General features: G+C 60.8%; 1 protein-coding gene across 2 annotated transcripts in view; it reads left to right on the top strand.

The window, feature by feature from the left end:
* The first annotated feature begins 526 nt into the window (after positions 1-526).
* Positions 527-18,304, top strand: part of SUMF1 (sulfatase modifying factor 1) — a 35,916-nt gene continuing 18,138 nt past the window's right edge. For both annotated transcript variants that reach the window (XM_045856507.1, XM_045856508.1), the window contains exons 1-3: positions 527-802; positions 7,843-8,016; positions 10,702-10,776. In XM_045856507.1, coding sequence (XP_045712463.1) covers positions 548-802; positions 7,843-8,016; positions 10,702-10,776 — 504 coding nt within the window. In that variant the 5' untranslated portion in view covers positions 527-547. The remainder of the gene's footprint in view (positions 803-7,842; positions 8,017-10,701; positions 10,777-18,304) is intronic.

Genomic DNA, 18,304 nt, shown 5'->3' with positions numbered 1-18,304 from the left:
CTCGGTGACATGCCCTTCAACACGGTCATCTTCCATGCTCCTGCTCAGGAAGGTCATTTAATTGCCAACAGTACGCATGATGGTTACAGCTCAGGGCTTGGAGTTTTATGTTAGAGACACCGAGACCCAGTGCGGCGTGGTTTAAACCTCATTTTTGATACTTCTTTGCCATGTGACCTTGGGCAAGTCACTTAATTGCTCTGTGTACCCAAGATGTCAGGGTCGTCGTGGGGATTACACGCTTTTTCAAAAAATGAAGGGCTTACTTGGCATGGTGCCTGGCACATAGCAAATGCTAAATAAAAGGGATGGCAATGTTTTCAACCAAGAAATAACATGAGCTCATAGTCTGTGGAAAGTCAGGAGTTTGTAGAGTTTTGTCAGGTGGTTGACAGAACTCGGGACGAGGACAGCCAAAAAGAAGTCCCTGGGGAGAGGCAGAGAGAGGGTGAGAAAGTCACGTCCAAGGCGTGTCCACTCGCGACTCGGCCCCTTTAAGGAGGGCGGGGCCACGTGACCCATAAGGTCACATGGCCCGCGGGACAAGATGGCTGCGCCCGCGTTGGGGTCGCTGGGTGGGCGCCGCGCCGCGCTGGCGCTGCTAGTCTTGCTGCCGCAGCTCGTGCCGCGGGGCGGGGCGGCGGCGGGCGAAGAGGCCGGCGCGGGCGCGGGCTCCTGCGGCTGCGGCGCCCCCCAGCGGCCCGGGGCCCCCAGCAGCTCCGCGGCGGCGGCGCACCGGTACTCGCGGGAGGCGAACGCCCCGGGCCCGAGCCCCGGGCAGCGGCCGCAAGTGCCCGCCAAGGTGCGCTCTCGGTCCCCGGGAGGCGGTGTGGGGAGGGGGGCGCCCGGCGGTGCTGCAGGGCCGGCCTGGTCCGGGTGACAACCCGGAAGGCAGGTCACGGTGACAACCACACCCCAGGGCGCGCACCAGCTGATCCGGCCCGAGGACGAGTCCTCCCTCCCCGGTCCCCCGGGTCTGGGGCGCGGCGTCCTTCTGAGCGCTGGGAAGTTTGCCTGCAGGACAGTCGTGCCCCATTCTTGCCCCTTACCTTCCACTTCCTCCCCCTTCACCCTATGCTGTTAATGAATTCTCAGACTTTCAAGTCACGTGGGTGGGGCTTTAAACCAGCGCTCCGCGTCTCTGCCACTCTCGCGTGCTTATCGGGAGCCTAGAAGACTGCGCTTCTGGAGGGCAAGGACGTGTCGCGTGCTCCTGTGCTCCCTGGCGCTGTAGCACAGGGGCAGGGTTCCGTCAATGGCAGGGGCTTTCTCACTGTTCCTGATGGGTGACTTGCGCAGGGCCCGCACGTGTTAGGTGCTAGGAGACAGAAATGACATTAACGACGATCGCTTCCTTCCTGCCATCTGCCAGGTACTTAGTGCAACAGCAACGTTGTGGAGGCAGCTTCCGGGACTGGCAAGTGGTCCTCTGACTCCCGAAGAAGGGCGCCTGCCTGTGTTTACCCAGGGCCACACCCTTTCTCCGTTCTCCATCCCACTGTTCTTTCCTCTGGGCTCATTGGACCGATTTTCAGGCCTTACCCGACGGTCTCCCCTTCCTGCTACAGCAGCGGGGGCTTACTCTGAGCTAACAGTTAGTAATTCAACGCGCTTGTTTGTTCTTGTCTCTCCCCAGCCAGGCAGTGAGGGCGCTGGGGTCAGGACCGTATTTGTGTCCCAGGTATAGAGTGTTAGGAGGCTGGTAGCTTCTGCTTGTTTCCCGTCCCGTATATTTATTGGCCTTTTAAGTTTTTCTTCCCGTTCCTCAGAGGATGATCTGCTTTGTTAGTGTGTAGCTTTTGTGGGGTGGGGAGCCCTGGCTCCTGCCCAGTGTGTGGCCATAATTGATTTCAGTTCCTCTCTCGCTTGCATGCTACGTAATGACCGGTTTCTCCCTCCTAAGGAAGAAGCCCTGTGCCTGTCTGAGGCTGTCTTATTTGTAGGTGCATGTCGGTCTGCATCAAAATTTCACTCGGAATCTTCTGGCCAGCACTGAACATTGCTCATTGGAGTGCCCCATCTTCCTGTTGGTTCCACATTTATATGCTACACATCTCTCATCTCTTTAGAGTGGTTTCGTGTCCCGGCTGGGTATCGCGTGGGTCGTCTTTGGCTACTTGTTACGTTCACTTTCTGTGCTCTTTGCGGGCGTCTCAAGCTGTTAGTGTACTGGCGGTTGCTGAGAACACAGTGTGCGAGGCTTCAAGGACTTGTGACCTAACAACTGTACCTGAAGCAGCCTCGTCATCAGGGCAGGGCTCCGCAGGTGGCGGTGCTTTGTCTCCGTTTCCCTCGGGTTCAGATACTCTAGTTCATGTGCAGATGACGTGGGTCTCCTTCCGACTCTTAGCCATTTTTTCTAAATTCAGAAAGTGCAGCGTTGTGGGGCAGGTGCTTGGTTGTCTTGATGGCCTTTTTTTCTTTTCTTTTTTTTTTTTTAAGACTTTTTTGGAGCAGTTTTAGGTTCACAACAAAATCGAAAGGAAGGCACAGCAATTTCCCCACATACACCCTGTCCCCACACATGCTCCCCTCCCCCACGGTCAGCATCCCCCACCGGAATGGTGCATGTCACCACTGATGAACCTACGGTGACACGTCGTAATCCCCCAAGGTCCACAGTTGTCTGTGGGGCTCACTCTTGGCGTCTCACATTCGCTGGGTTTGGGCGACATGTATCGGTCATCGTAGTGTCCTGCAGAGTCTCTCCGTGAACCCGCCCAGTTACCCCTCCTTCTTCCCCCCACTGGCAACCAGGTGGGTCTCTCTGTCGCCATTGTTCCGCCTGTTCCGGGCTGCTGTGTGATGGGGATCACAGGGTGCAGCCTTTTCACGTTGGTTTCTCTCACTCAGTAACACACATGTAAAGTTCCTCCATGTCTTGTCAAACCTTGTTCGCGCATTTCTTTTCAGTGCTGAAGAATATTCCATTGCATCGTGCAGCACAGTTTATTCATTCACTCACTGAAGGCATCTTGCTTCTGACTTTTGCCAGTTATGAATAAAGCTGCTGTACACATTTGTGCGCAGGTTTCTGTGTGGGCAGAAGTTTTCAGCTCCGTAGGGTAAATGCCAAGGAGCCTGGTTGCTGGATCAAATGGCAGGAGCGCGCTTAATTGGCTAAGGAGCTGCTGACCCGACTCTCGAAGGGGCTGAGTGGGCTGCGTTCCAAGAGCAGGCTGCGCTCCGAGAGCCACCGGTGAGAGCCTGGTGCGTCTCACCTCGCTGCGTTGGGCGGCGTCAGCGCTCCAGGTTCAGCACTGCTAGGAGGTGGGGAGTGATGCGTCATTGTTTGGATTTGGTTTTGTTTTGTTTTCTTTTTGCTTCACATATGATGTGGAGGTCCTTTGCCATATGCAAGGTGAGGTGTTTATTAAGGTCCTTGGCCCTTTTAAAATTGGATCACTTGTTTTCTTATGATTGCGTTTTAAGAGTTCTTCGTGCATTTTGGGTAACAGCCCTTTATCGGGTGTGACTTTTGCAAATGTTTTTTTCCCCAGTCTGTGACTCGTCTCCTCACTCTCTTGTGGTCATTTTTCAAAGAGAAGTTTTAAATCTGAATGAAGTCCAGCTGAGCGATTTCCTTCACGGGTGGTGCCTTGGATGCATTCCCTAGAGTGGCGCCATACCCGAAGTCTCCCAGGTTTCCTCCCGTGGTGTGTTCTGGGTCTTTGCAGTTCTGTGCTGTGTGTTCAGGTCTGTGAGCTAACCTTTGTGGAGGGCGTCAGGGCTGTGTCTAGATCCACGTTTCTGCGTGTGGACGCCCACCAGGTGTCCCGGCACCCGTGGTTGAAGAGACTGTCCTTGCTCCCTCGTGTTGCCCATTCGCTGTTGTCCTTGTTTTGTCAAAGATCAACCAACTGTCCTCCTGCGGGCCCTTCTGGGCCCTCGGTTCTGTTCTGTCGATCTCCGTTCTTTCTCCCACACCGGGCTGTTTTGATTACAGCAGTTTTGCGGTGGGTCTTGAAGCTGGGTAGCGTTGGTCCTCCGACTTTCCTGCTCTTCTTCCTCCATGCTGTGTGGGCTCTTCTGGGTCTTTGCCTCCTTGTAAACTTCAGAGTTGGTTTGTTGGTAACCATACAGTAACTTTCTGGGATTTTAGTTGGGGTTGTATTGAATTTATGTTTTCTTTGTTTTCTGTTTATTTAGTTTAATTCAACAGATGTGTATTTGGCATAGTCCTAGGTCCTGGGCATAAAGGCAATGAAAAGCCCCTGCTCTGCCCTCCAGGCCCCCACCCTCTGGTGGACCGGTTCCCCCACTCCCCCCACTCTCGCCCCCAGCTGAGAAGGAGACGGGGTGGGCCCAAAGCAGGTGCAGGCATACGGTGTGCTCTGGCCAGCGGAGGTGAGTGTGGGAGTGTGGTTTGAGAGAGGGAGAGAGAGAGATTGATTTGTCATACTTTTAATGTAACACTTTTCAGGTGTGTCTCTTTTTGGTAGGCTAATTTACTTAATGAGCTTTTGGCAAGTTGAGGGACACAGGAAATAAATAGACTGTGCTCCCCCGTCAGGGGATTTCCGGATGGACTGCAGAGTCAGGGCAGCGCCAGTTGCCTGGGAAACTGTGGGGATTTTCAAATTTTAATTAAGTTCCCTGTGGTTAAAAAGTATACAGTTCCCTTTGAGAAAATGATCCTAACAAATTTCTACACAGCTTATTTTGTGACAAGGCATCAGAATGTTTTAATCTCCATGTATTTTTCTAAACAGTTGTTCGAAGGGCATTCGGCTCGTGATGGTGCCGCTGTATATGGAGTCCCCGTGTGTTTGGCTGAGCGCCGCCCTGACTTCCTGTCCCAGGCGTCAGCACGGACCGAACACCCTCTCTCGGTGAAACCCCTCCACCAGGAGGAAGAACTGGCTTTGCCGCCCCGCACACCCCGCGGTGTCTGGTTGGCGTGTGACGGCACCTCGAGTCTGTGCTGTGGTGTCTGTGTGGCTGTGTGACATCTTCTTCTGCAGCTGGGGGGCGTTTTTAGACCTGTTTTCATCTCCCCACCCTCCAAGCGCCTTACACTTTTAGGCATGCCGTAACAATCCTTGAATGATCTGGTACCCACTTTTCAGAGAAACCTTTGCAACCTCTTCTTTTGCTGTAGCTCACCCTCCCAAGATTCCAGTGAGAGATGATTCCCCCTTCACTTAGAGGCCACTGCGGCTTCCTGGGATTGGAGATCCCAGGGTTTCAGGAGGGTGTAAAACCATTCCGGTGCAGTGAGAGTCTGTGCAGGCGGGGAGTGCTGGAGGAGGGGAGCCTGCGTGGGCAGGTGGGCCGCGGCTCCGGGCGTGGAGACTGCTGTCTCCCGAGCCTCCAGTGTTTAGGTGCGGGTCTGAGGAGGGAAGGACAGGACAGGGACAGGAGCTACATGAGAGAGTCACAGATCAACTCTCTCCATTTCTGTGCCCGAGACAGAAATCTCAGGAGCAAGTGCAAGGAAAGACAGAACGACTCTGCAGACACAATGGTGGCAGCGGAGGGCACCCTTGGGGGCTCCGGTTGGTGGAGTTCGGGGGTGGATCTGGCCGCAGGCAGGCACGGCTGGGGGCGGGGCTGGGGTGTTCGGCCTCCCTGGGCTCTCCTCCGCGCTGGCTTTGTTTTCAGGTCGAGCCCCTCCTGCTGGTGAAACAGCCGGAAGGGAGAGGGGGCCCCTTCCCCGGTAGCACCGGCAGAGCTGCTGAGACCCCCCTCGATCGGGCTGTGGGCCTGGCCCCGTCGCAGCTCGGTGAGGAGGACGCCCCGTGGGCCAGGCCTGCGTCCCGCGGGGTGGCCTGCAGCCGCCCGCCGGAGCTGAGAGCCGCAGTGGGAGACAGGGTTCCCGAGGGGTGTCAGGGGCTGCGTGAAGGAACCAGGGGGGCAGGAGCCGGGTGGGGGGAAGGAACGGGTGCCCACCGCGCTTGGCCGGAGCGCGTGGCCCAAACTCGGCTGCTGCTATTCCTGACGCGCCCCAGCCTCTGGCTTCAGCGGCAGAAACTGGGGCGGCAGGGAGCGGGGTCAGCTCCCTCTGGGGAGGAGAGGCCCCTCTGGGTCTGGGCAGACTCCAGGGCAGACCTGGTGCCATGGGAGAGCGTGGCTGCCTGGCGCTCCGGGTGCACCGGGAGGACGCTCTGCGTCTGTGGCACAGAGCGCTTCGTCGGCGTGCCCTGGGGATCGCGGCCGCTCGGCACATCAGGCTATTTTTATCCGTATCCAGATATGGGTATCTGTTCCAGAATGGGAACGCGGCCTGGTGGGGGCCGGCGGCCTCTGACGGGAGGGGGGCTGCAGGAAGGAGGAACGAGGCCAGGAGTCCACAGCGGGAGTCGTGCCGGGCTCTCGAGCACGCGGGCGCTCGCCTCGCAGGGGGGGAGGGCGGAAACGAGGTGGCCGTCCGGCTTCCGCAGGGACAGTGGGCAGGGCCACCGCGGGCTCGTCTGTGCGCCGAGGGACAGACGGCTGTCCCTGGTAGGACCTGCCTGTCTGCGGTGGGAAGCTTTTTTCCCCCTCAAGCCCTCTGTGAAACCTTCCATCATCAGATCATTTAGATAATCACTGTAGCCGCACGGAAGCTCTGGTCCGAAGCCGTGTGTCTGTGGGTTGCCCTGCAGACTGTGCGCAGCCCTGACCTCTGTTCCGAGGATGGAGGGTCCTGGGTCCGGGATGTCTGCGGAGGTGGCGCGCAGGCTGGGTGAGCCCGGTGTGGGCTGCGCGAGGGGCCTGGCGGACACGCCCCCTGTGCAGATTGGCTGTCGTGTCTGGGGCGGTAATGCGGGAGAAACGGAATTTTCACATCATCATTTTGAATCATTCAGATGATGAAGTCTTTGTTATATTCACGATCTCTCTTGGTCAATCAACCAAGAGGGGTTTTTTGTTTTGTTTTGTTCTGGTTTTTAGTGTCTGCCATGGACTGTGTCCCGCCACAGGTGCTGAGAGGGAGCCGTGAAAGCTGCAGTTCTGGTTCCCAGGGAGCCAGGGCGCTAGGGAGGGTGAAAACACGTTGCTAAAGTACCGTGTACTTGTCGCTTGTTGGGACACATGGAGGGTTTTTCAGAGGAGCCCCCGGGAGGGGCCCAAGTCCCAGCCGGGAGGGAGGCACCCGTGTTCACAGACGCTGGTGCAGAGAGACGGGGCGCAGCTGCCTTTCTTTGGGTGTGCCGGTGAGAAATCAGGGGTGACGATTGTGTTTGTCTTGCCCCAAGGGGCGGTGGGGGTGCTCGGGGCGTTTAGGTGGGATGGTACAGATGGTATGACCACAGTGACCCTTAATGTATTGTTGCTTTTTTTTAAAAAACTTAATTTTTCTTAAAGATTTTATTTATTTGTTTTAGAGAGGGAAGGGAGAGAAAAGAGAGAGAGAGAGAGAAACATCAATGTGTGATTGCTGGGGGTCATGGCCTGCAACCCAGGCATGTGCCCTGACTGGGAATCGAACCTGCGACACTTTGGTTCGCAGCCCGCGCTCAATCCACTGAGCTATGCTAGGCAGGGCTGATACTTCTGATTTCTAACTACTAGAACACCATGCATCTAGGCCATAACTCAGAGTTATGCCCTGCAAAGTGGCGAGTCCTCCCTGCCCCTGCGCCCGGCCGTCGGCAGGCTGGCGGCTGTCGCCAGGCCGGCTTCCACGACACGCTCTCATGTGTCCTGTAGAGTTTCCACCAAAGACACCCCTTTTCTAAAGAATCTGCACTTCCTTTGGTGACCGGTCCCTCACTCCCTGTGGGAGGACGCGACCCCCTGTCCGGGGAGTCCCGTGGGGGTTGGCCCCCTCCTGGGTGCTGGCCGTGTGCTGGGCGCTGCGCCCGTCCCGCGGGTCACCCTGACGGCCGGACGCCCGCGTGTGCCCTCTCACTGCAGATGGTCCCCATTCCCGCCGGCGTGTTCACCATGGGCACCGACGACCCCCAGATCAAGCAGGACGGGGAGGCGCCCGCGCGGAGAGTCACCCTGGACGCCTTTTACATGGACGCCTATGAAGTCAGCAACGCGGACTTCGAGAAGTTCGTGAACGCCACCGGCTACCTGACCGAGGTAACGGGTCAGGTTGGGGGGGCGGTGGGAGGGCCTGCTCTGCACCACCTCCGGCCGCACGCCTGTGCGTGCCGAGTCAGCACTTTGCACGCAGGGCGTCTCATTCGGGTCTCCCCGCCCCTCCGTGCGGCAGGCGGCGGTTCGGGCGGCAGACCGAGGCTCGGACAGGTGGCGTGCCCCGGGGCGCAGGGCTGCGGAGCGGGGAGCAGGGCGCGGGACCCCAGCCTGGCGGTGTGACCGGCCGTTCCGCTCTGCCGTGCTGGGGCTTTGATGGGCCCGACGGCGCCGCTGTCAGACGCAGAGACGCGGCTTCTCATTTTTTTGCTCCAGCGCCCGGGGGCGGGCAGTGCCAGTCCCCAGTGGCGGTCACTGACCCACGAGGCCCGGCTCTGGGCGGGGTGTTCGTCCTGCCCGGCCCTCCGTCGGGGGCGTCCCTGGCCCTCCCCTCCCCCCAAACCCAAAACGCCTTTTTTTTTTTTTTTTTTTTTAACGGGAAAAGTAGCCGAGAGGGAGTGCTGGGGGCAGACAGCCTTCAGACGGGGTGGGGTCTCGTGCTGTCACATTCCTCGGGGACTCCCTACGCTGTGCGAGTGGCTGTCTTTCTGTGCCTGTTTGTCCGGCCGCGAGCAGCGTTGTCCCTCTGCTTTCTGGTTCCTGAGGTAAGGACGCCCTCGGGTCGAGCTCGTCCGCAGTCTGGTTAAGTCAGCAGATGGCTTCTGAGAACAGAACTCAGACCAGGGTCCCTGCGAAGGCTGGGTGCACCGAGCACAGGGCCCCAGGGACGGGGGCGGGGAAAGCGCACCCAGGCTCTGCTGCCCTCTGACTGCGGTTCCACGCTCCCGCGGCAAGGCAGACAGGCAGCGCGGCAGCAAGGGGACCCGGGTCTCGTCACGGCAGAGCCAGGCACTCTGTCTGTCTCGCTGCTGCTGCTGCTGCTGCTGCTGCTGCCGATGCCGCGCCCCGCCCGCCTTGGCAGTGAGGAGGAGCTGGAGGCCTGCGCTAGCCGTGGGTCAGGTGTTGATGGTGAGCGCGCACACGCCGCTCCGGCTCACGCCGGTTTGACGTTTCCACGTTGCAGCCGCACCGATTTCATTTCCCTCTGGGAAAGGGGCCCTCTCCGCTGTGCCGTTCTGCCCGGGGGGTCCAGGGCACAGGGAGGGCAGGAGCCCCGTGCTGGGTGGGCGCGCCCTCTGTGCGCCCCCTCACGGCTCCTCTGTCCCTTTGCCGCCGCCCTCCGCGCTGCGCCGCTCTTGCTCCCCGAGCCCCTGCCCTGCTGCCCAGGCCTCCTTCCCCAGAAGACTCGCTGCTCTCTCCTCCGTGGGGCCCACGTTTCCCCCCTTCTTGGGACGTCCCGGCCCCTGCTGGTCCCTCGTCGTTGCACAGCTGGTCCCCTCCGTGTGTCATCTCGGCTCAAGTGTCCCTGTCACTCAGAAGCATCTGCTCGCACTGCCCGAGGGGCCTTTTCTCCACACTCTGTGCCTTACAGGGTCAGGTGAAGGGGTAGTTATTTTCTGTCTTAGTTTGCATTGGTCTTTGTGTGCCCTTGAGTGAGCACTGAGAGGACAGGGACCGTGTCTGTCTGGTACTGACCTTGTGTCCCCGTCCTTGAGCCCAAAGCTGCACGCGGTAGGACTTGGAAAGGTAGCGTTGAGTGAAAGTCCAGGCAGGCAGGTGTGGTGGGCCCGGGGACCCAGGAAGAGGAGCAAGGGGGCAGGGAAACAGTGACCCCACTCAGGAGGAGGTGTTTGGGGTGCTCGTGAGGCCTGAAACGCAGGGGCCCGGGAGGCAGGCAGTGCCCTGTGGGGACGGGCCTGGCCTGGAGGTGGAGACGGGGAGCCGGCGCACTGGCATTCGTTTTAGAGCCGTGAGGTGGGGAGGTTGTCCCGAGGGCCCTGTGGTGTCCCACGGGGTGGCCTCGTGGAGGTCTGCGGTAGAATCACCAGTGGGGCCGTTCTCGCGTGCGGGTCCCTGTCCTCGCCCCGACCGGGGGTGTCCGGAACCGGGGTGTGGGGGGCAGTGATCTGTGCTGGGGGCAGAGCCCCAGGGAGGGGGCCGTGTTTGGGGGCTGGAGGGGAAGCCTGCGCATCTCGGGAGGTGAGCAGCAGAGTCAGACATGGGGGAGTCAGCTGGGGCGCCCCGAGAGCCAGGTCTGCACCCCACAGAGAGCGGGGGCTGAGGTCCCGAGGGCCCGAGGGCCCGAGGCAGCGACGGTGAATGAAGATGACGGGAACGCAGGCGTCTGCCCGGGACGCGGCGTCGGTGAGCACAGTGGACACCTCCGTGGGGCTGGGCGGGCCACTGGCAGTGGGCAGTGCGGCTTAACTCCTTCAGCTCCGGGGCCAGGACGAGGGCAGCGGTCGGTCACGGAGTCGCACACGCAGAGATGCTGCCACGCGGCAGAGTCACCGCGGTGCTGGGGGGGTGTCTCTCCTTCCTTCTCAAAAACGACCGTCGTCCTGTCCGTAGGCGCATTGGCCAGACGTGTGGACGTGGTCCCTGTTGAGTGACCCTCCCTCCCTCCGCGGGAGCCGGACGCCGCCGAGTCGTTTCTGTGTCCTCCGGGTGGTCAGCAGAGGGGCGTGGGTGTCTCCGGGCAGGAGGAGTCGCTTTGACGGCGCAGAGACGGTGGCGCCTGCGGAGCATGGCCCCGCGGCCTTTTCTGGACGCTGCCCTTTTCCCTTGCAGGCTGAGAGGTTCGGCGACTCCTTTGTCTTCGAGGGCATGCTGAGCGAGCGGGTGAAGACCGGCATCCGGCAGGCAGTAAGTGGCGCCTGCGGGCTCTGCGGGCCCTCCGCCCCCACGGAAGGGGCCTGGGTGGGAAGCCTCAGGCTGGTGCCCCCGGCCCTCCCCCCAACTGCACTGTGGATGCGCCCAGAAGGACCCGAGGCCCCGGGTGGTGGCGGGCGTGCCAGGTCTGACTGAAGTGACCGCCCCGGGCATCTGGGTGACACCCCGTGGCGCAGAGCTGGGGGCGGGGCAGCCGGGCTCTAGACAGCCCTGGGTGTCTTTTGCTCATGGCCATGTCTAGAGTGGAGGGGTCACATGACCCTTTTTTAACCCCTGCCTGTAAAGTTGTGACGTCGTCAGGTGCGGGGTGGAGAGAGCGTCCTGCGTGATCATGAACTCCCGCGACACAGCGTTGTTCTTCCTGGGGAACCGACCACGGACCTGGCCCTCCCCGGGCGTGCCCGCTGTCGCGAGGGCGAGGGGCGGTCCTTGGACTGGGTGTGTCCTCAAGGTCGCCGTGACATCAGGGAGCTGCACCTCTCCAGCTCCTGCGTGGGAGCGGGCCTTGGGTGTCTGTGGAGATGGTTGGCAGGGCCGTGCACGTGTGGGTTTTCTCACGCATCCTGGGAGGCAGAGGAGACGAGACCCGGAGGGGGAGCGCGGGAGCTGGAAGGCCAGCGCTCACGAGACCGAGGCCGAGAGTGCCGGTGGGCGGGGCCGCAGCTGGGCGGGGCCGCAGCTGGGCGGGGCCGCAGCTGGGCGGGGCCGTAGCTGGGCGGGGCCGCAGAGGGTCAGCCACTCATGGGCGAGGATGGTGACTCGAGCACCAGAGACGGGAACCCAGCCCCGTCTTCCTGTGCGCATGCTCCGGCCTGAGCCCCAGAGCCCCCGAGCCGTCTCCCTGGACCGGGACCCCCTCTGGCCAGCAGCAGCGCCCAGGAACAACTGCATCCGGATGGTACAGGCTCTTTCTCTCCGGACGAACGCAGCAGAGTGTGGGGGGAGGGGCGGGGGGGCGGCGGCCAGGTGAACCCACACCTGCTCTCGAGTCACGCAGAGGGGAGTCTGGCCAGGCCCTCGTGTGCGCTGCAGAGAAGTGTCTGAAAGCGAGCCGGGGCTCCGTGTGAATGTCAGGGTTTGGTGACCCCGCTACAGGCTCCTGTTACGCGTCCCTTCTGTGATCTGACAGGTTGTTTTGAAGGGCTCTGAGTCAGATTGGCCTCCTGCCGTTGGGTCAGCGGCTCAGGACGCGGTCCCTCGCTGTCAGTGGGATGTGGGGTCCGCGCAGGGCCGGGCCCCAGCTCTGCGCGTGAGCTCTCAGGCCCAGGCCTCCCGCCGCTGAGAACCGCGGAGCACGCAGGGCAGGGGCAGGGGCGGAGGCGGAGCTCCGCTGGCCTGCGCCGTGGCCACCAGGACGAGGATGAGCAGCTGCCGCCGGCCGACCGACCGTGGTCGGCTCCTGGCTGCACTGCAAACCCTCTCAGTGGGCTTAGAAAGGGTGGGGATGAGTGAAATGGCTCTGCTGACGATGGCGGGGGTGGGGGGAGCTGAGGATCCGTTTTCGAAGTGCGCTCCAAGGCCTGACGCGCCCTCACCCCGCGTTCTAGCGTGGGGGACGCCGGGGGTCCCGGGACGTCGCGCAGGGAAATGGGTGTCATTCCCCCGTCGGGTGTCTCTTAGACCCCGGTTCAGTCGGGGCGGAAGTCTCCTTGGGGCCCCAGCATGTCATCGACACCTGGAAACACGTGTCAGATTAGTCCCCTTTTTAGCACGGAAAACAGGCCTCCGGACCCCCCGCCTGCAGAAGCCAGCTGGCGTTTCATAGTGTTGTTCACTCCCTTGTAATTATTTTAAATGTCATTATCTTATAATATCGCTTTCATGGGATTATCTTAAATGCTTTATTATAATGGTATCATCATGTTACAATTACATTAAATGATGATCACGGTAATGTTCTGTTTATGACAGTTTACACTAGTGATGTAAATCATCCTTAAAAAACCCCTTTTCATGGTAAAATAAAGCACAGGACACAGCAGTCCCACCGAGCGAATGTGCAGCTCACTGAGTTGTCCTGACTCGGACCTGCTGGCCGCCGTCTCCGAGGTCAGGACCGAGGTCAGGAGTCAGGGCCGCGCCCCCTGCCCCGGGTGCCCCGTCCAAGTGTCCCCGCCCTGTCCCCAGAGTAGCTTCTAAAGGCGACGCTTCCCCACGCGTCTTCCTGTGTGGGGTTGTCACCAGCGGCGTGTCCCGAGGCTTCCGTGGTCTCCTCCTGCCTGCTGAAAGGGAGTGGGTGTCTCTTCAGTCTCTTACCCTGCAGGTCCCCTCCCATCACTCAGCCCCCCTCCCCCCGTTTCCCCGAGAACGCTTTGTCCCTGGAAGACCCCGCGGCCTTGGCCGGCGGGCTCCTCACGCTGGGCACTCGGCCGCCTGCCCGTCACGGTGGGGTTCGCCTGCTCCCTCCGCGTCCCTGCACGCAGGCGGCCGGACCCACAGGCCTGGCCCCCGGCAGGCCCTCACGTTGGGCAGATCCGGCCCTAGCAGGTTCCCGGAGTCTGCCCCCCAGCTTTCTGGGGTGCCACCTGTCCCTCGCGCCCAGTGCCCGGATCCGCTCACTCACTGGGGGCTGGAGATGCGGGTCGTCAGTGGTCTCTCCCCTTATTAACAGACGAACTTTTATACAGACGTGGTTCCCTCCAGCTGCTGTCTCCTGGCCCGCGGGCACCGTTCCGTTCCATTCCGGCAGGAAGGACGGGGTCCGGCAGAAGGAGGGCCTGCCTGGGTGTGGTTGGGAGGGTGGTGGTACCGGTGTGATGACCGACAGTTTCGATGTGGACGGTTCACCTGAAGTGTCCTGTGCTGTGCTTGAGTGTGATGTTATGTTACAGAACGGCACGCCGGTGACTGTGTAATGAAACGGGCATTATTTGTGCCGGACCCTGTGTTCTCCAGCCTTTATGATAATGAGTTAGTTCCCTATACTCTCCAGAAGTGACCAATTAGATATATTTCAATAAACATTTTGTAGCCCTGGCTGGTGTGGCTCAGTGGATTGAGCACCGGCCTGCAAACCAAAGGGTTGCTGGTTTGATTCCCAGTCAGGGCACATGCCTGGGTTGTGGGCCAGGTCCCCAGCAGGGGGCGTGTGAGAGGCATGCGAACACTAATGTTTCTCTCCCTCTTTTTCTCCCTTTTCCTCTCTCTAAACATAAATAAATAGAATCTTGAAAAAACAAAGATAATTGTAGGTTCACGTGCAGTTTTGAGAAGTGACACAGCGACCACGTGCACCTTCCCCCGTCGCCTCCGATGCTGACGCCCAGTGCGCTGCAGTGGTTTCCCAGCCGGGAGGGGGGCCGCCGATGGGACCACTTACCTTTGTCTGGTTTCACAAGTTTTATGTGTGATTTGTATCGTCGCCATGTTTTTCAAAAATGTTACCTATTTATGGGTTTAAAAATACCTTATGGACTTTTGATGGTCAGATTTTGCTATTTCTGGGGGAGTGCCTCTTCAAGTTCTCGTGAGTCTTTTTTCCACTTTATTCACTTACTAATGATACTCATACACGGTTTTCCCCCCCAGTCTCCCGCGGCAACCGTTACCTTGTTTTCTGTGTCTGTGGGTCTGTTTCTGCTTTGTTCATTCAGTGGTTCTGTTTTCTCAGGCTCCGCATGTAAGCAGGCTCCTGTGGCATTTGTCCTTCGCCGTCTGACCTGCCTCACTGAGCACACTGCCCCGTAGTCCGTGTGATACCGTCCTGTCCGTGTGGTTGCAGATGGCCAGATGGCCTCCTCCTTGCGGCTGAGTGGTGTTTCGCCGTGCCGGTGTGTACCCCAGCTTCTTCCTCTGGCCGTCCGTGGGCGGGAGCCTGGGCCGCGCCCCAGCCTTGGCGGCTGCAGACCACGCTGTTGTGAGCATGGGGGCACACACGTATTTTAGAATGAGCGTTTGGATTTCTTTGGACACAAGTCCAGAAGCGGCATCACTGGCTCATGAGGCAGCTCTGTTTCCAATGTTCTCGGGGACCTGCACCCCATCTTCCATGGGGGCTGCAGCAGTTCACACCCCACAGGGCTCTCCCCGCCCACACCCTCGCCAGCGCTCGCTGTTCGTGGACTTTGATGACAGACGTTCTGCAGCTGTGAGCTCGGTCTGCACTTCACTGCAGAGTAACATTGTAGCACCTCAAGGAAGTCTAGACACCTCGTAGCCACCTGTGGGCTCCTCCCCCGCCCGCGGTGTTACAGTTGTTGCGGATGGTGCGTCTGCAGACACCGCAAAGGTCCCGGACGGCGTTGTTTGTTTTGCTCGTCTCCTTCATGCTTTCTTTATTTGTGATTTAAAGACGAAAACTGTTTCCTTACACTCACCGGCGCCATGGCTGTTGCTGTTGGTTCCCCAGGTCCCAGGCTGCCCTCTGGCACCCTTTCTGTTCCGCCCTCGACACCTGTCACCTCATGATCACTTCCTGAGGATTTGTCCAAAAGTGGAAGGACGCTGGGGGGTGTCACCTGCTGGAGCGTTCAGCTGTTGCAGCTGCAGGGCTCAGACCCGGCGTGACCCGCCGGCGTTGGGAAGCAGCCCTGCCCTGGCGCGAACGCGCTGGCCGGCATCGGGGTTCGGGTTGGGGGAGCGAGCCAGCGACTGGGGAGGGCGGTCCGGGCTGGCTGATGGGATCGGATGAGAAGAGCACGGTAACAGCTCCTGTCTCGAGTCTGCGCTTGAAAGGAGCCATTGTCTGCCTGGCTGCCGGCCAGAGCCAGCGTGCGGCGCGGGCCCAGGAAGCCAGAGCGCGATAACCCCGGACGGATGGCGAGAAGCCAGGAGGCCGGCGGAGCAGGGCCCGCTTGTCCCCGCCTGCTCCCGGTGAGCGCGCACAGCCCGCACCCGGCCCCGAGGCTCAGATCCGCACGACCTGCCCCGGCGGCCTCGAGTTCCTTCTCACGTCCCGGGTCTTCTGAGGTCGGACTCGGGTGAGAACTAACAGTGACTCTGACGCCCCTCCCTCCAGATGCCGGCGTGGGTGTGGTGAGCCTCTGCAGGGGGCAGAGGTAGATCGTGGGGTTAGGGTCATGCCAGGGGGTGGCCAGCTGCAGGGGGAACTCATGCAAAGACGATAGTTTGGGGGGGCGGGCCTTTTCACCTGGCACGGGGCCCGCCCCTCACAGAAGAGGCAGCCGTGGCCCTGCAGGGCAGGGGGGGCGCACCTCAGCGCCAGGTGGGGTGGAGGGGACACCTTTGCTCCCTGGGCACCTGCCCCTCCACAGAGCTGTGGGAAACCCGCCAGCCAAGCCGACTCTCCCTACAATGGGGACCCTCCTCCAAGACCCTGTTGAAGTGCAGTTTGTCCAGAATAGGGTCACCAGGGTGGGGAGGGGCCGGGACACGTGGAGACCCTGGGGACAGGTGCACACCACCCCCTTCACAGATGCGTCTCCAGGGTGTGCTTCGGGTGGCAGCAGTCTGGGTGCCGCAGGTGCCGCGGGGACCTGGGTGTGCGTCCCACCCCTCCCAGCGGTTTATTCTCCAGCTCACGGAGGCCCCAGATGGGTGGGCTTGCTGTCCGTCTGCCACTCGCCCGAGAGCTAAGCAAAGCCCGAGAACAGGGTGGAAAGTGCGCGGGGGGTGCTGGGCTGGGGGTCTTCTTGCTCTTTTATTTGTGTGGTCCGGGCGACTTCTCTGAGGAAGTGACCCTGAGCTGGAGCCTAAACGAGGGGTAGGGGCCAGTGTGACCGGTGATGAGGGAGTGAGGACCGGGGGTTCGTGGGGTCGGGGGCTGGAGGAGCAGGTGGCAGGCGGGGGACACAGGGCTCTGCAGGCCCCGGGGGTTCGGGTCTCAGTCGAGTTTTAAAGAGCCCAGTCCGCCTTGTGTGTGGTTTGTCTTTGTGAGACCGGATCGGCCTCTGCACAGGGTGGTGGGAGGAGAGACGCCCCCAGCGGTCTGACACTCGGAAGTTCATCTGAGAGCCCACGGGGAGAGGGGAGAGAGGGGTCGAGCGTGCCTGCGGGCTCTGGGCTGGGCAGGTGGGGCAGGACATGGGAGGGCCCGGGGAAGGTCCCCGGGACCCTGAGCCTCGGGGAGACTCAGCGGTGGGCGCCTGGTGGTGTCCTACAGACGTCGGGAAGGCGGCCCAGGGGGGGTTCGATTCACTCCCTGGCCCTTGGCAGCGAATCCCTGCTGGCCGGGCGTTTGGGTGCCGTGCAGTGTGGGGACCAGGAGCTCCCTCCGCGCCGGCGGCTGTCCCTGCAGACAGGCAGGAAGCAGGTCCTCGACTGAGACCCGAGACCCGAGGCAGGAGGGCCTGTCCCCTCCGGGGCAGGGCCGCGCCTCCTCTTCCTCTGTCTCAGAGATGACGGACAGGTGGGCTTGTTCCTGTGTGGGCCCCCTCCCCGGACAGCAGGAGGGGGAGGACTTCCCCTCCTCAGGGCCCCTGTCTGTGCTCTGCCCTCTGTTTGACCCTTTCTGGTCGGGAGCCTCGGAGCTTGTCAGGGACGCAGATAGTGCAGTAAGGGACGGAGACACTCAGACCTTCCGTAACCCCGGTCCTGCCCGTGGACACGGAACCGCCGAAGGCGCCCGGGCGGAGCCTCCTCGAGAGAGGCGTGGTCGACATCCCAGGGGACGGCTGTGGTTTGTGCACCGGCGGGCCTTCTGTTGGGGGGCGGGGTGGGGGCGCTCACGCACCATGGGTCGACGCCGTCGGTTTTTCAAAGTGACGGTTTTCAGCAGGAGCTGTGGCGACCCCCTCTCAGGGACAGGGGGCCCCGTCGGGAGGGTTCGCAGAAGCGGAAGGTGGACATGAAGGTGCTTGAGGGTGTTCGCTGTAGTGCTACCCGAACGGCCAGAGAGACCCCGAGGTGAGCCCACCCGGAGGGGCGCGATGCTGGGGCAGCGTCGGGTCCCTGACGGTGCAGCTGCGTGGCAAACGTGCAAAGTGTGGCAGCCGTGCAAAGGGTGTGTCGTGCGGTCCAGATGGGACTGGGGGAAGCAGCGAAGGCAGTCAGTGAGAACAACGTACAACCTGATAAAGCCGTGAGAACGTGTGTGCTTGTCGATGGTGAACCTGGAAGGTGGACATAAAAATAAAGTTCGCGGTAGCATGGTGCATATAGGTCATGTACAATTAAATGAATAAATAGTTAATGTGTTCACTGTTGCTTGCTTTTATTTTTCCAACGCGAAGTCAAGTCTCTTGGCTCCGTTGAGAGAAGAGACTTCGGACGCCTGTGTAAAAGCCTGCTCCCTGTAGGTAACTGAGAAATTAAAAGTGGCCCCGAAAGACCGCCGCACGTGCCCCGCAGCCCAGCGAACCGGGCACCCACTGCAGACAGCCCGGGGCGCGCACGCCCGCTCACCGCTCCTTGGGGCGGGAGTGCGCATGCGCCTGTGCGCAGACGCCTCGTTGCGGGCGCTGCCTACTTCCGGTAGGGGGTGTCGGTCTCGCTAAGTCATCGCGCTTTTTCCTCCTTCTCTCGCGTGACTTCTGGGGGCTGCTGTGTTCCCTCGCAGGGGCGCGGTGGGTCCCCAGCTGGGCCCGCGCCGCGGTGGCCGGTT

The sequence above is a fragment of the Phyllostomus hastatus genome, unplaced genomic scaffold, assembly GCF_019186645.2.
Source record: "Phyllostomus hastatus isolate PE091 unplaced genomic scaffold, TTU_PhHast_1.1 phas_scaffold_129, whole genome shotgun sequence".
NCBI classification, from domain to species: Eukaryota; Metazoa; Chordata; class Mammalia; order Chiroptera; family Phyllostomidae; genus Phyllostomus; species Phyllostomus hastatus.
This window is presented reverse-complemented; position numbering and strand designations above follow the sequence as displayed.